The following is a 17,744-nucleotide window of genomic DNA, read 5'->3' as shown; positions in this document are numbered from 1 at the left end:
TCATCGCCTCCCACAGTGAATAGGGCCAACCTGTGGGGCCAGCAGGACACTTTGGAAATGATGGTGTGACTTCCAAGACTAGGTTAGAAAAGGCATTGTGGCTTCCTTCTTGATCTTGCCCTGGGGTCACTCACACTGTGAAAACAGCCATTGAGCTGTAAGGACACTCAAGCAGAGGTGCAGCTAGGGAGGCACTGAGGCCTCCTGCCAACAGCCAGCACCAGCCTGCAGGCCACAGGAGTGAGCCATCTTGCCAGTGGATCCTCCTTGCCCCCGTGAAGCCTTCAGATGACATCTTGACTAAAAACGTCATGAGAGAGCCCAGGTCAAAACCATACACCTAAGCCATTCCTGAACTCCTGGCCTTAGACCCTGTGTGAGATAATAAGTGTTTGTTGTTTTATGTGCCTAAATTTGGGGGAGTTATATTTGTTATGCAGCATAGGTCACTGATATAGGGCCTGGCACTACTCTTGAGAGAATGAGAGTCCCTAGGTTACCTGAATCAGAGATATTTGGGGTATTGACTATAAATGCAGATTCCTGGGGTTTACCCAGACCCTCTGAATTAGAGAGAAGGGTAAAAGTCTGCATTTTAAATAACCTGCCCTGCCCCCCCCACCCAACACACACACACACACACACACACACACACACACAAGTGAATCTCATGTACGTTTTAGGCTTAGAAGCACGGAGCTAATCTAACTTACTTTACAGATCTAAAGAGGCTCAAAGAGCTGGTGGTTTGATCCTTATCACATATGTGAGTTGAGGCAGGCTTGGGTCGAGAATTAACACTGGATTTCTGATTTGGTGTTCTTTCTACTTATTTCCTCCTTTGTCCATTCCATTTTGCTTTTTTGAGACGTGTAGGCTTTGTTTCTTTTTATTTATGTCAAAAGCACTCACAAAGCAAAAGTGAAAGTCGCTCAGCGGAGTCCAATTCTTTGCAACATTCTATACAGTTCTATACATTCTACAGACATTCTATACATAATTCTATCCAGTCCATGGAATTCTCTAGGCCAGAATCCTGGAGTGGACAGCCATTCCCTTCTCCAGGGGATCTTCCCAACCCAGGGAAGATCTGAAGAAACTGAAGCTCAGAGGTATCTTTTGACTTTCCCCAAGTCACACAGTCCTGGAGCTAAGGCCAGGTCTGACTCCAGGCACTTACTTTGCTTCATTGAATGTGTCTGGTCACAAATAAGATTTAGCAGAAGATGGGTACCAGGGCAGCAAACAACGAGGGCATTTCTAGAACTCAGAAAGAGAAACGAGGCCCCAGCAACAAGTCTGAAGTATCCCAAGAGACATCAAGCAGACGAACAGGGCTTGCTCACTTCCCAGGCCATCGTGATTTGTGACTGTCTACTGCTGGGCAGTGTTCGTGCCTCCAGATATTTGGGGGCAGTGTTATTTATAGGCCATGTTTCTATTTATAGTTTCATTGACTTTCTGCTCACCCTAGCTAGATTCCACTCCCCCACCCCCAGAAAGGAGAGGATAAGAACTCTTTTACCAGTTGTGTCAGGGCAAAGGTGAAGGTCAAAGCCTTGGCTGTGTGTGCAGCCTTTCAGCAGGAGCTCTTCATGGGGAAGCATTCAAGACAAGGGGGCTTTCTACACTTTCCAGAGGAAATGGGGGTTGGGGGGAGGACACAAAGCTGGCCTTATACAGAGACAGCCGCATTCTGCCAACACAGTAGGATTTGAGGTGGGCCTAGAAGACCTCTCTGTTCCTCTAAAATGTTTTCCCTTTGCATGATATTTCACCATTAGGTGCTTGTTCTTTTGGTCTTAATGGCTATTAGATGACAAAATGTTGAGACTGTGTGTGAGAAAACCTAGACAGTATCAAGTCCAGTAATTTCACAGGTGGAGAAATTCAGGCTTACAGAGGGGCTACGACCTGTCCTCATGGCAGGTGAAGGGGGAGGGGGATCTGAATGAATAAGACGTGGTTTCTGTTCTTCAAAAACTTCAGTTTTCAAAATCCCCACGATCAAGGAAGAAGGAACTGAAGTTCAGAGGTATTTTCTGACTTGCCCTAAGTCACACACTGCTGGGACTAAAGCCAGGTCTGATTCTTTTCTGAATAAATGGACACCCATTACCATACACAGGAAACCATCTCAATGTTGGAAGAGCCATCGGGCACAGCAAAAGAAACTGTGGACAGCAAAGCAGGCTCAGAACTTCTCTCTTACCCAGTTTTATGAATGAATAAGTCAAACCAAGTGACATTTCCTAAGGTTCTATTTGGTGCTCCAAATGAAAACTTCTTGGTTTCAGGGTTACATAGAAAAGTAAAGGTAAGCTGGGGTTTCATTCTTATTTTTGGTCCCCTGTTGAACTAGATAACTAGTGACGACTGTCACCACATAGTTACTTTATAAATTTATGTTTACAGAGCCAGCTGGCGGAAGTCATTCCTTTGGGGTACTATGCATGCAATTCCAGCCTCTAACACTAGGTGGCTTGTTGACGTTGGGTAGGTTAAGTGGAAAGGGAGAAAGTGTTACCTGAGAAGACCTTTACTGTCAGAACACTATATCAAAAGGACAACACTGATCAACCTCTAACTGATACAATTTTTAAAACCCACAAATGAAACTTGAAACAAAATCTAAAGAAATGCAAACACTCTGGTGTGAGTGGCATACCTCTTCTAGCCAGTGAGTCTTCATCTGCAAAGTGTGGTTGTTGTCATTGAAAGAGATGTATATAAGCACATGGAACCCTTTGCACAAAGTCTGACAAAAGCATGTACTTAATAAAGAGTAGCTATAATCCTTAAATAGAAATCTCTCAGTTACAACTGTTAATTTTGTTAAAAATTCTAAGCCTACACATAGTTCCTCAGAAAGTTGTTTTCTCTTGTAGCCAATTAGTATCCCTGGGCTACTGGGCTCACACGTGAACTCCTTCTGCAACAAGCCTTACTGTTTAAAGAGAAGAGCTCTGCCAACTACAGAGATCTTACTTAAGCCATCTTCATCAATTACCAACTATTAAAGCTGCAAATTCATCTTTCAGATCAGAAACAAGAAGCTGAGAGTAAAAAAACTTGCCAATCAGAGAAGGCCCCAAATTACCAGTCACTCCTTGTCTCAGCTCTCCTGGCTTGTTTTGAAATTTAGATCTGCAGTAACTGGTTCATAAAGAAGAGCAAAAGGTACTCCTTTAGAATCTCCGTTTATTGTATTTTATTATTTTTTTTTTGTCTTTACCTTTTTGCTGGAGACTCCCTAAAAGAGACCCAAGGCTTTTCCCCTCCTAACAGTACAACACAACTGTCCATGTAGACTTTAGATACCATGTTATCATCAAAACCACCAGTGAACGGTTCCTAGGCTCGTCTCTCCCATCACCCATCTCCAGAGAGACTTTTGAAACAAAAACCTTAGCAATCACCTTGGCCCCAAACTTCACCCCATCTTGGAAGGGAGGGGAGAGTGTTCCGACTTACTGACGACGAAGTGTGGCTGGGGTTTGAGCACCCTTCTGGTTAGGCTGGTGATGAGGGTGTGGGAAGAGGGCTGTGCCGTGACATACACCCCCATCCCACAGGGACCCAGAAACAGGAAGGCAATTCAGGTACGTATAGTGATGTGAGATCGATGAACCAGCCCTCACAGGTGTGATGCCTCGTCTTCCACGCACCTCTAATTTAGGTCAGAAATTGACTTACCAACACAGGGCCAGTGGTTTATATTAGGTGAATGGCCTGAATGTAACCAATCACCCAGGAAGTGCTGAAGACAGTCAGCCAGTCTACCAAAGGGCTCCACTGGACCTTAAAACAGTGCTTCTTCTCCAGCTTTCCTACACATATAAATACCCTGTACATCTTATTAGAATGCAGACTGTAACTTCCCAGAGTCTGGCATGGGGCCAAGACTCTGCATATCTAACGAGCTCTCCGATGAAGCTTTGCTGCTGATCTGCCAGCTACATTTTGAACAGCAAACCTTGAAATGCACAAGACCGCCTGCAAGACCTCACTCTCGGAAAAGAGCTGAGAGAGACAGTTCAGTCTTTCGTTCGAGCCCTGAACTAGGACTCACCAAGTCACCAGCAAGTATTGAGTGCTGGCTGTGTGCTTCATGGATAACATTTCATCTGATACTTTCAACAGCCCTGGGGGAATTTAACAGATGAAAGTCACCAGCAGTGCAGAGATGCAGAGTAAGGCTAGCCCTGGGTCACAGGCTAGGCTGTGGAGAGGTTGAAGTGAGGCCTCCAGTGCTGACCGCCATGCAACACGTACCAGCCTCAGTCATGGAAAAAGCACAGTTTTGGACAACAAGCACCCAGGTGTGAACCCAGAGGTGTTTGAGCCCAAAGCTGGTGTTTGGAACCACCACACTCTGGGGCTGGCAGAGCTGAGGAGTCACACGGTATATCCTTCAGCAATGCAGCTTTGGAAATTCTCCCTGAGATCTGCCCCGTTCGTCCTCATTAAGGGGAAATCCAGCCCCTGGGCTCCAGCCTGGGGAGAAATAGAAGCGTGGCCCTTCTCCCTCCCTCCCTTCCCCTGAAGGGTAGAGACAGGCTACTGCTGCCAGCCCCGTGCCCGCGCCTTGCAGTGCCCTTGCTTCCTCCTAAGCTTTCTGAAGGTGCATTCAAGTGAACAGACTTCACCTTCAGGCCATGCCAGTCCCTCAGGCCCACTGTGGTCTGGAGGCCGGGCTGCCTGGCATCCTGGGGCCTCCACGGTGGACACCAGTCCTTGCAGCCGTGGAGGTGAAGGGGGAGGGGTGCTCTCAGGGCCCACAGCTCGGAGCCAGGCGGCCCCTGGATGAATGGGGCATCAGTTCCTACGGGCCTGGGGCGTCTCCAAGAGCTAGCTCAGTTCTCGCCAGGGAAGAGCTCTGGCTCAGGGCTCTGTCCTTGGGCTGGGTCCAGTTGGGGTGACCTTGAGCAAGCAGTGGAGGGGTCAGCCCAGGGACACCATGGAGATCTGCCATCAGCACCCCTTACCTCCTATGAAGGGGGGCCCTGAGCTCCCTCTCAATGGACCTCAGTGTTCTTCCTGCACCACCACTACCCCACCACCCCTCCTAACCCTTGGGCCCAGAAGCCAGAGCGCCTAATGCCCGGAGGCTCCTGGGGAGGGAGGCTGGTGGTGGGACTCCCCAGCACAAAGCATCTTTCATACACGCCAGAGGCTTCAGCTAGCTCAGAGAGTGGGGGAAGCTTCCTTTCACCCCAGGGTGAAGTCCAAGGCCCGAGGTGGGGGAAAGGTCCTGGGAAAACTGGATCTGCATCTCGGGCTGGGCTGCCCCCAATACCACCTGCGTGTCATCAGCCGTTCTCAATCCCTCCCTCACCCCCAGCTCTAGCCCATCAGCGAGGCCTCCTGGCTGTTGCTCTGAAATACACCTCAGGCCTTCTCCCCTCCACACCATTGTCCAGCCTGGGCCAGGCCAGCCTCCTGTCTTGCTGGCCCCATCTAGTCTCCATGGGTCTCCCTACCCCACGCTCACTCCCTTTCCCTTCCAGTCTATCCCAGATGCTCAGCTGAGAATCCTTTCAAAACAGAAATCAGATCATGGGTCCTCAGCCTAAAAACTTCAGAGACCTCTCACCACACTGAGGACAAATCCTCACTCCTCAGTCTGGCCCAGGACCATGGCACAGCCTGGCTGGGTGTGGCAGCCATGCGGAAAACTCACTGACCAGGCTTTTCATGGTGCCCACCCAGGGGCCCAGCACCTGCTTTCTTCTCCAGCCTCAGCGGCCCTCTTGCTGTCTCACCTGTAGCACATCTGAGCTCAGGTAACTGACCCGGCATTTACACGAGTATGAATTTACTGATAGTGTCACTCCCAGGGCACATCTGAGTGCCCTCTAAGCAGGAGTGAGAGGATGTAACCCTCGAAAAAGGATGTTTGGGCATGGGGTAAGCAAACCATTTATTTCTAGAGGGGAGGAGGTGGGGAGATCAGGCATGTCACGGAGACTGGAAGTCACTGGCCTCTGGCGACTTTGCCAGCGTGCAAGATGACCGCAGTTGCTCTGCCGAACTTCTAGTTTTCTGTGTGCAATGTGCCACAGTGATGAGCAAGAGTTACACTAGAATCCAGAACTCTGGCTCCCTGCCCAGGGCACATTTTCCTGCACATTTTATTAGGCAAGCTGACTGAGACCATGTAAAGAATGTATGTCTGCTTAGACCAGAGGCTTCTTGTGGAAGATACCCCAGGATACACTCCACTGGGGGCTGAGGGTTTGGGGTGGACGTTCAAGAGGCTGATTCTCTTCTAGAATTATCTTTGGACAAGAAGATACATGGCACATGGTGACAAAGTGACCTGACTCTTGCCTTGGTCTGGAAATGAGGGAATGGCATGGGGGATCCACACTGACATTTAAAAGTAAAAGGGGCCCTTGAGTGACTGCCTTCCCCAAAGCTCATTACCTCCAGGAGACCTGGCTGCCGCACAGCTCGCGACCCTGCTCTGTTATCAGGGCATCAGGTCCAGAGACTCTCAGTCTCCTCCCACCTTTCTGCCCAGATCAACCATCTGGATCTTCACCTCTTCAGAAAGGCGCTCTCTGCAGCTTCGCAAGTGACCGCAGGGAGGGTGGGAGCAGCAGGAAGTGCAGCTGGGGCTGCTCTGTGGCACTGACTCAGCACAGAAAGGGCGGGTGGGCAGAGGGTGGTGCACAGGAAACCCACGTGTCCTGCAGCCGAGCGGCCCGAAGGAGAGGCAGGCTGGGAGCCCCGGAGCCTCTCCCTCGGCAGTTCACACCATGAGTTCTAGGTACTGCATGCTTGCACCGCTGTCCCAAACCGTGATTAACCCATTTGACAGATGAGGAAACCGACCTGGGAGGCCGGTGACTGGGCCGCATGGCAGACCTTACATGCTTACACACACGTGTGGAGCCCTCTCGTTCCTGGGCAGCTCTGCCACGGGAGACACGCTGGGGAATCCTTGGTTCCACAACTCCTGTCTACCTGGTTCATTGTGGCCACTCCGCTCCCACACTTTCCACCTGCTTTACACACTTCCTGCTGTTCTTAAACATCCACACTCCGTCACACTTGGCCTGCTGGCCCCTCAGCCTGGCACCCCGGGCCCTGATCTGCCCACATCTGGCTCAGTTCAGGTGTCACCTCTGTAAAGCGGCCTTTTTGGATCACGCAAGCTCAGGTGCGGGGCTTCCCCTGTGGCTCAGTGGTAAAGAATCCCTGCAATGCAGGAGACACAGGAGGCAAGGGTTTGATCCCTGGGTCGGGAAGATCCCCCGGAGGAGAGCATGGCAACCCACTTCAGTATTCTTGCCTGGAGAATCCCATTGTCAGAGGAGCCTGGAGTTTAGAGTCACAAAGAGTAGGACGTGACTAAAGCGACCCAGCATGCGCACACACATGGAGCCCCAGTGGCATGACCCAGCTGCTCTTATCACCATTGGAAACTGCTCACTGGCTTCCTTCCGGACACCCCCTCTGGAAGGAGAGCTTCCTGAGAACAGCGGCCCAGTCTACCTTGCTCTTGGCTACGTCACCAGTGCCTACAGCTGGGCCTGGAACCTAGCAGGTGCTCAACTAATACCTGCGGCAGAAACAAACATGGAACACTCTTTCACATAGCATTCAGATGCCGAGAACAGGCCCCGGAACCACCCGCCGCCGATTACAGAGGGACAGGATGATTTTGAGGGGTGGGGGCAGTAATTACAGCAAGAGAAGACCCAGCACTTCAAGAGGAAGTAGAGGAAAGTTGCTTTTAAAACAGCACACGGTGCTGTTCAGGCCTATAATCTTGTTGATCTTTTGGAAACCCTGGCATTACCAGCAGACCCTATTTTCCCTTCTGCATCACATAGAACCTTTGCCTTTCCCTGCCATCTCAGGTCATTGGTGGGGCTCAGAAACCTCTCAGGCCATCTCCCCTGGGGGCTGTAGCACCCGCCAACATCTCTGAGCCGCTGATTCCCTCGCAGCCCTCCAGGCCCTTTGGGGAGGGTTTTCTCAGGCCTGGTGGGGATCAGAACCACCGACAGCCCAGGAAGAGAGCTGACTCTTCCCCACGCCACGGACCAGCTCTAACTAAACATATCCCTCCCCCTTGCTTCCTTCTGAGCTGGAACAAATACCGGATCTCCTGCACAGGGCTCTTGGGGGGCAGGGAGAGGAAGGACTCAGAGCCCGTGCTTGCAATTCACCCAGCACCTACCCTGCATTGGGGCCCCAGACTGCCTCTTCACTAAGGGGCCAACATGTAAACTGGTGAGCGGGTACCAAAGGACGAAGCATGCTTGCTTTCTAAAAATACACCCCTCTAAGCTCATGAGGTCATGAGGCTATGGGCAGCCTGGCAGCACCTCTCTGATTAAGGTGATAGGCTCACTTTTCTTCCGAAGCTATCTAGCTTCTCCACGCCTCGCCAACCCGGGAGTATGCATACTGGTGGGTGGGACTGACTCTGATATGAAGGTGAAGGGGCTTTCTGGAAGTTCAGAGGCCAGCACCAGCCGTACAGAGACACAGATAGCTTGCGAGTGGGAGGAGGCCTCGCACAGCTTTTGCCAAGCGAGTTGACCTCTTTCTGCTCTGCTGCCTGGCTTCTGAAGCCCCTTGGTCCCTGGTTGCAGTGGTTTGCTTTTTACATCAGCAGCCACACATTCTATTTCACTCTGTAATGACCATTTCCTCCCCGAGAGCCTCCTTGGGCTGGCAAACTCAAGATATACAGGAAATCTATTCCAATCCCAGAATGGGCAACAGGAGATGGATTTTCCACAATAGTCTTTTAAAACAAGGCAGAGAGTTCCATGTAAACAGTAGGCTGCCCTGAGAGGCTGCTGACTCCATCGTGCTTGGCCCATTGTCCTAAAGAACTTCACTTCTGTCCACGCCTCCCCAAAGCAGGAGACCTCAGAGAGATGCACTTGTGAGACAATTCTCTTTGGTTCTCTTGCATTTCTGTGTCTTGTCAACAAAGCACTGACCGCCTTTTGTTCTGGATTATCTTTTCAAAGGTGCTTGTAGAGCAAACAGTTTTAAAAGACAGAGGCAGTATCTTGCTCTGGAGCAATAAGCAGGTTTGCGTAGAGCCTTGGGAGACTGGGACAGTCTCTCTCCAGAGCGAAAGGAGCAGGTTTGCTTACTGCCCATTATAAAAGATGTGGGCTCCCTAAGATCTGGTTCCTCTCCTATAATGTAATACATTGCATGTGCAGGCATTGTTCTGGGCCCATGGGGCCATGCCCTGTGGGACTTGGAGGCAACGGGAGCTGATGCCAACGCGCTGTTGCTCATGCTGCTTGCAATGCCATCATGAAGCCTTTTGTCTCAGACCCAGAAGCCTCGTGTTTTCTGCTGGCATCCAGCAGTCTGGGGTAAGCTAATGTAATTGGCTTGAAAATACGGTAAAATCCCATATCTTACTCTAAAATCTCAAATCTGGTGGACTAGTGCTGCTCATACTGAGGTCAACACTGTTGACCAATCTCTGAGTTTCAGGTCTGTTTCCTGAAACTCGGGTCTGTTTCCTGCTTCCAGCAAACTCAGAAGTCCCAAATTATAAAAATATACACAAACCAAGAAAAGAATTACTTTAATAAAAAGTATGCTCTACTTTGCAAAAGGGTTTATTACATGTCTCTTTTACAAAAATAGCATTTGGGATACCTAAAAGATGATGTGATTTGTCCCAAAGAGAAAAATTTACACAGAAGTTTTTAGGAATAAGCATTAAGATAAAACAAGGTTCACTCCTACTTTTCTATTAGAGGCACGAATGCCAATAGGTCAGGATTGGGAGTGGAACTTCTCAGGGATAATTGTCAAACCGCTGTCTCCTTCCTAAGGATCAGATGGCATGCTTACTTACTAGCCCTCTCTACCTCATTATACTAAAAGTCAATTTCTGGAGTCTGTAATTGTAGATAACTGAGTCATCAATTTCCTGGGTTTGATAATGTACTGTTGTTACATAAGATATTACTACTGGGGAAGCCGGGCAGTGGGTACACAGCTCAGTGGCTATGTGATGACGGAAAGTGATGTGACCTGTCCTTGAATTGGAACTAATGCCACCCATCTTGTGGTTTGGTCGTGGAATTGGAGGGGAGGAATATAGATTGCCTAGGAGTTTTACAGGGCTTCCCAGGTGGTGCTAGTGGTAAAGAACCCGCCTGCCAAAGCAACAGACATAAGAGACGTGGGTTCAGTCCCTGCATCTCGAAGATCCCCTGGAGGAGGGCATGGCAGCCCACTCCAGTGTTCTTGCCTGGAGAATCCCATGGACAGAGGAGCCTGGCGGGCTATGATCCATGGGGTCACAAGAGTCGGACACGACTTAGTGACTAAACCACCAAAGGTCTATGAGCCTCCAGACAGGAGCCTGCAGTCAGAGCACAGCAGCTGGCCTAATGCTCCAAAGACACCCCCAGAAGCCCCGCCTAGGCAGCAGAGACGCACGTCACGTCCCGGTCACCTCTAAAGCTAAAATCAAGGCGCCTCTGGAGACCACAGGGGCGCCCTGCTTCCTGCCCTTGGATTCCCCTTGTTCTGAAATTCCAGGCAAGGCAAAGTGCTGGCGGAGCTGTTCCTGAACCTGGCTGCTGCCCTCCCAGGCTGCCTGCTGGAGCACCCGCTGCTGGATTACCTCAGCGTCTTTGAGCACCGAGGTTCTGCTGAGTCACCGCCGCCAGGGCTCAACCCTAGGGAATCAGCAAGTGACTGCAGACGCCCTCTCCAGAGGCAGGGAGGTGGGAACAGGGTCTCCAGCTGGTGTCAGGTAATACAGTCTACCTGTAGGCATCCTGTCCGGGGGCCCTTACCAGCTGATGCTCCCACCCAGCGCTCTGTGGGTGTTGGCTGCTGAGGGCTCACAGCTCCCCTTCTGTAGGGACACGCCCTCTGCCCTCAAGAGCACCTGTCCACATTTCACACTGCTGGGAGAGGGGGCAGCTCATGATCATAGAGACTGATATACTATTATGGGGAGTATAAATATTGTCCCCTACGATGGGACAACTCTGTGGTGCTGTCCACCCTCCAGAGCTCCTCATGGGATCAGGCTGAGGCCAGACTTAGCTGACCCTGTACCTCGGCCCCTTGTCTTCCCCTGTCCTGGGCTGCTCCCCTCACTGACCCGGGATGTTTACCTGAGGACAGTCCTCCGAAGTCATCTTACCTAAGAACCCTCATCTCAGGCTCTGCTTTCCAGAACCTGACCTAAGGCAGGCAACACTCATCACTGCCCTTCTCTGAAACCCTCATTTCCTGGGGGAGCTCCTTCGATTCAGGGTTGTGGGGTGGCTTGGGAACCCCCAGGCTCACTCTAACCCTTACTTGCTTGGTTCTGCTTCTGTTGGTTTTTTTTTTTTTTTTTTTTCCCTTCAATCTTTTTCCTTCCTCTTCAAGCTAAGAACTGAGTCAAGTATGAAAGGGTTAAGGTAGCTCCTAGTGAGTGAGGGAAAAGCCAGTAACAGGGCCTGGGAATCTGAGGGTGGGATTCCAAATGTCCATTCTGAAGTTCTGGAGAGCAAGTGAGCAAAAGGGAAGATCTGGAGAGAGAGCTCCGCTGAAGGAAGGGGAGAAATGCAGAAACGCACAAGAAAAGGAAACTTCCTTCAGGATGGAGGGATGGGGTAGGCATGAGGGGCCAGTCAACCTCATTCCTCTAGACAATAACACATACAATGCACAATATCCTCTCTTGGGGGCTCGCCGAGTTCAGTGCCTTCTCCGAGGAGTTGGATATTTTGGGTGGGGGTGGGGGTAGGAGGGAGGGGCAGTCTTTTAAATTAATAGCTGCCATTTATTGAGCATTTACTATGGGACAGGCACTGTGCAAAGTATTTCACATGAATTCTCTTGATCTTCACCCCAGTCCTAGAAGAGGAACCTGAAGTTCAAAGAGGTCTCTATCCTGCAGCAGAAGGCTTTTGATGCCTTGGGCTCACAATGAGCTCCTTCTCCATCAAAATTGGAATTTCAGGGAATTCCCTGGCAGTCCAGTGGTTAGGACTTGGCACTTTCACTGCCAGGGCCTGGGTTTGATCCCTGGTCAGGGAACTAAGAACCCGCAAGCCAAGTGGCATGGCCGAAAAAAAAAAGGAATTTCACAGGGTCACTTTCTGCCTTAAGTGCATCTATGATTAAGGAGTAGACCTTCCCTCTCTCTTAGCTTGAGGGTTCCTTTAGATGAAGGAAACAAATCTAGATCTCCCTGGATTTACCCAGCCACCCCAGTCCCTGGCCCTGGGCACTTATTCCTGGGCACGTATTGGCTGAGCCCCTCATAAACACCCAGTGAGTAAATAACAGTGAAGCGCTTTCTCCTTGGATCACTGGTCACCAGTTGGGGAGAAACTGGTTCTTCTTGATAAACAGGTAGCCTTTATACCCTGAAGCCGGGTCTACTCAGCAACAGGGCCCGGCACTGGCTTCCTAGGATCTTGGACACGTGTGTCCACAGCATCCTAGCTGGGCTCCCAGGTCCTTGGTGGGTGGAGAATCTGACTGTACTGGAGCAACATCTAAGGTCACTACAAACCTGGGTATTGGGTGTTCCAATTCCCTTGAGGCTCAGCAGAAATCCAGGCAGGGTGGAAAAGTCCCCCTCGTTAACTCCTGGGCTGGGGAATGGAGGCAGTCTTCTGCCTTCATGGAAGGGGCCCAGGGCTGAGATTCCTGACACCCTCACTGACTTGTTCTCATCTTGTCTGCTCTGTAGGATTTAGAAGTTCTTCTTTTGTAGGTAAATCAATTCTCTACAGCTTTAGCATTAGATGGGGAGGGCAGGCAGTAATGCCTGCTTTTGTCTTTCACTGATTTTGAGGATGGGGGTACACTTCTTAAGAGAAGAACCACTCTCTGGGGAAACTGCCCCTCAGTAGGTTTTCAAGTCAACAAGCAGGTGCTAACCATGGGCGGGCCACGTGCCAGGGATTAATGAGACGCAGACCTGCTACTTGCAATGGTCCCACTGATCCCTGTCATCCTGGAGGCTGGCCCAGGGAGGGCATGGAGGGTGAAGACCACTGGAGGGCAGCTCCCCAGGAACCAGCCCAGCCCACCAGCCTGGGGAAAGACAGGGCATCGGAGAGCCAGCAGGCAGTGCCACCCACGCAGTTCGGGGCAAAGAGCCCAGTTTGGGGCAGGAGACCAAGTTCACACCTCAGCTCTGCTACTTTTATGGCCAGTGACTTAGCATCTCTGAACCCCAGCACCTTCATCCTTCAAGCAGAAATTACAATGCATGTCTCAGTTTGGAGATTTGTATATGATCCCAAATTTAAAAGCACTTTGTAAGCTATATATTCCCTACATCAACTGAAGACATCACAATAATAGCAAGTTAGGACACACCTGAGAAGAGTCCCCCTCGATTATATAACATAATCAATTGCCTTGAACATGCTCCAAAACGGTGTGATGGTTAACGGCCTTTACGACCAGACAAACCTGGGTTCAAATCCTCTCTCTGTCAGCTCACAGGCTGAGTTATGTAAGCTGGCAGGGCCTCGCGGGATAACCGTGCCAGGAGGACTTGAACAGGGCGGGAGGGAAAGTGTGCTCAATTTAAGGTGATCTGTGATTACAGTGGGAGCCAGTGGAGAGTTCAGTCTGCAGTTTTTCATCCTTTCATGGGAGAACTTGAGCTCTCTATGCTTTTTGTAAAAAGGACACCAAAGTCCCAGAGCTGAGAAGCTCCTCGTAGGTTACACAGTCCGGGGCCAGCAGAGGTAGGAGAGGCCCCTGTGAAGACAATGGCCTTCAAAATCAGGGACTTCAATCCCCTGGGGGTTGTTAACATGCAGGCTGCTAGGCCCACCCTGAGCCAGAATTCTGGTGGAACTGCCAACCTTCTCTTGGCCTGGAGAATCCCCCTCTCCAGGGTACCCCCATCCCATCATCAGGGACCATCCCAAGCTTACCTGGGAGGAAGGGGATGATTCTCTGCTTGGGGTCCTTCTGGCCACCTTCGATGGGAAACTTATCCAAAAGCTGCATCTGAGAAGCCAGACAGAGGGACAGGATTCAGAAGACTGGAACTACTCCGCTTCCCTGACTCCGCTCCACTGCTCCCGGGCCCCACCGCCCTCACACGGATGAGCGACACCTCAAATCCCTCATTTCACAGATGATTAACAAACCACATGGGGCATGAGTGCGCGCAGGCAGAGCTCTCTGTGCATCAAAGGGGGTGCCTGAACCGTCTCAAGGAAGCCTGGGGGTGCAAGGGGAGGTGTCTGGAGACGCCCCAGAGCAAGGCCAGGGTAGGGGCCAGCAAGATTTCAGGCCAGGCTACAGGTGGGATTTCCAGAGGCTTCTGTGGACCCAGTTTTTTTCACACGTCATAAGCTGGGTGAGCTCTTTAGTCACACGTCATCCAACCCATCCCCCTCAACCCTGGGCCAGGATGCGGAAGGCCCCACCTGATACATCAGACAGACCACCCACCTTCCAGAACCACTCTACAGAAACAGACCCAGATGTTATTTTAATTGCAAAACCAAGTCTAGCCCCTTGCCCCCTCCTCCATCTCCTACCTTCCCCCCCTGAGGTCGCTGCTGTTTTCCCAGGGACAGACCCATTGGAAGAGCTTCCAGGGTTCTGGAAGAACAGCTGTTTTTTCTTCCGCTATGCTGGGCTGAAATTCTGTATAAACTGGAAAAACACACAGGAGACGGGATGGATGAAGCCACGGCCCCTGTGTGTGTGTGTGTGTGTGAGTGTGCGCGCGCGCATGTATGTGTGTGGTTAGCCTCCCTTCTAAGACGAGGGAGGGCCGGAGGTGGAGCGGAGTGGAGAGCCGGACCCAATCCACTGCCCCAGCTGCGTGACCCTGGGCCAGGCTGCAGGCTTTTGCCTCATCGGTAAAATGAGGAAGATCCCTCACATGATGACTGAAAGTTCATCCCTTCTTTCTAATATTAATTAATATTTATTGAGCGTCTCCTTAGAGCACTGGGCACTTAGAAAAATCAGCAGTAAAGAAAAGAGATGAAGTTCCTGCCCTCAGGGAGTTTATATTCTAGTTGGTGAGAACACACAGTAACCAAATGTGTGCTATGTTGTGGGGATACGTGCTATAAAGAAAAATGAAGCAGGATAAGGTGGTGGGGCAGAAGAGGAAGAAACTGATTTTATATAGCGTGGTAAGGGAAGCCTCACAAATTAGATGGCAATTTGGCAGAGACCTGATGGAGAGGAAGCGAGCCACAGTGGAGGGGGACAATGGTCTAGGCAGGGGAAGAGCCAGTGGCGTGGAGGCTAGAGAGCAGTGAGCAGGGCTGGAGGTATAGGTAATGGGATCCAGGCAGAGGTGGATCCTGCAGAGGATGGCTGGAGCTACAGGGAAGTGAAGGGGCCACACTGGGGAAACAGGAGATCACTTAGGAGTCAACTTGGACCAAACTGCTGCCCTGGAGGTGGTGAAATGTGGTCCTACGCTAGATTTGACGTGCGCGTGGTATGTGTGCATGCATGTATGTGTGTGCACACATGCCCGTGTGTGCATATTCCCATCTAGCCACCTGCCTGCCCAGTTCTAACGCGTGACTTTAGGATCCTCTCTTGCATAGCCATAATCCAACATACACAGGCTATTTAGAGCCCACACATGAAGGGTGGGTCGTTGTTGGATTCCATTCAAAACAACACAACTACTGCACCGTTATTAACTTTCACTTCCCTGAACACAGACTAAAATTTAACAAAAGCTGGCTCATGGTTTTTCAAACCCCAGTGTTGGAAGTCCACCTCTCTAACATTTAATAATTGCCTGCTCCGTGCAAATACAGACAACAGACCTAACACTATAAACTTGTACTTAGGATTTTTTAAATTAATAGATTTTCAAATAAATTCTACATGGAGTAGAACTCTCATTTTTTTCTCTCCCCATTCCCTCAGCCATATTCTATTTTGTATTTTTTTTTCCTGTATTACACAAGTAATTACAGAAGCAATAATTGGACTGACTCATTTGCAAAGCCCCTGATGCTGGGAAAGATTGAAGGCAGGAGGAGAAGGGGACGACAGAGGATGAGATGGTTGGATGGCATCACCAACTCGATGGACATGAGTTTGAATAAGCTCCAGGAGCTGGTGATGGATAGGAAGCCTGGCGTGCTGCAGTCCATGGGGTCACAAAGAGTCAGACATGACTGAGCGACTGAACTGAACTGAACTGACAGAAGCAGTAGATGAAAAAAGAGAGCAAGAATCACTCACTATCCTTCCCCCTGAAAAAGCAACATTAATATTTGGGATATATATCCTTTCCAGATGATGTGCATGTAGATAAAATAAGCTCATCAATGCATTATACTATGTAATGGCATTGTCTCATATCACTGATTATTTCCATACTAGCATTCTTAATTGTGACATAGAATTTCAATGTTTGAATGGGCCATGGCTGATTTACCTACACTCTACTGTTGGATGAGATGGTTAGATAGCGTCACTGACTCAATGGAAACTTGAGCAAATTTCAGGAGATAGTGAATGACAGGGAAGCCTGGCGTGCTGTACTCCATGGGGTCGCAAAGAGTCGGACACAACTGAGTGATCGAACAATTACTGTTGGATATTCACTACTTACATGTAACACCAGAGTGAACACTCTTTCCATGTACCTATGTACACTTTGATACTTTTTCTATCCTTTGTTTCATCTCATTGAAATCTATGCAAATCTATAGGTGCCTTAAATCTCTTCTGGAAGAAGACTGAGGATAAATAGATGGATATAACTAACGTGCTATAGGCCAGGCCTGGGGCCTCTGAGCAGCAGCTTCATAGGATTTCTGAGAAACGGCACAGAGAGGATGGGGAGAAAGGCAGGCCCAGCTCAGGGCCCGCTGTAGGGTAATTTGCCCTCATCAGATCACTTTTCTCCTGAAAGAGGGAGGCTTGCTGTGCCTGGCAAGCCAAGAGACTTGCCCAAATTGCCCTGTCTCTCCGGGGCTCGCAGGAGTTAGGCTACAGAAACTTTAAGTTGCTTATCTGCTCTGATCTACATTTGTTCGCTGACTGCTAAATTCTTTTTCAGACCTAGGATTCTGAGATTCTCACCAACAATGCATAGGGAAGGTGATGCCAAGAGAAGTAGGCAGGGGAAGATTCACGTGGTCCTTTCTTTCCTCTCAAAACATTGGCCGTATGCCTTCTAGATGCCAGCCCTCTGTGAGGGGCTAGAAATGAGTTACATCACAGTCTCTACACCAAGGAGCTCATGGTCTCCATCTGGAGCAGGGCTTCACTGCCTTCAACACACATACAAAGCACCTCTGCCAACATGTTAAAAAGCAGGTGCTGATTCAGTGGGTCCAGGCAGGGACCCGAGATCCTCCATTTCCACCAAGCTCAGGTGATGCCGAAACTGCTGGTCCACGGTCACATTCAGCAACAAAGCTCTAGAGCTGTCTCATGTTGCAGTCACCACCCGCATGTGGCTGTTGAAATATGGCCCAGGCAAATTGAGATGCCCTGTACATGTAAAATATGTGCCAGGTGTCAAAGACTTAGTACGAAACAAAACAAGTGAAATAGCTCATTAACAATGTTTGTACTGATTGTATGTTGAAATGATAATATTCTGGATATGAAAGGTTAAGTAAAAATACTCTTAAAATAATTTTACCTGTTTTATGATTTTACATAGCTACTAGAAGAATTTAAATTTAAATATGGTTGATATTATATTTGGATATTATATTGATATTACATCATATACTATGGACAGGCTGCTCTAGAGCAAG

General features: G+C 49.8%; 1 protein-coding gene across 3 annotated transcripts in view; it reads right to left on the bottom strand.

Annotated features, from left to right (window-relative positions):
* Positions 1 to 17,744, bottom strand: part of SH3PXD2A (SH3 and PX domains 2A) — a 255,942-nt gene that overhangs the window by 141,128 nt on the left and 97,070 nt on the right. For all 3 annotated transcript variants that reach the window (XM_018041254.1, XM_018041252.1, XM_018041253.1), the window contains exon 3: positions 13,911 to 13,986. In XM_018041254.1, coding sequence (XP_017896743.1) covers positions 13,911 to 13,986 — 76 coding nt within the window. The remainder of the gene's footprint in view (positions 1 to 13,910; positions 13,987 to 17,744) is intronic.

This window comes from Capra hircus, chromosome 26 (assembly GCF_001704415.2).
Source record: "Capra hircus breed San Clemente chromosome 26, ASM170441v1, whole genome shotgun sequence".
Taxonomy (NCBI): domain Eukaryota; kingdom Metazoa; phylum Chordata; class Mammalia; order Artiodactyla; family Bovidae; genus Capra; species Capra hircus.
Note: the sequence above shows the minus strand (reverse complement) of the source record. Positions and strands in the feature narration are given on the sequence as shown.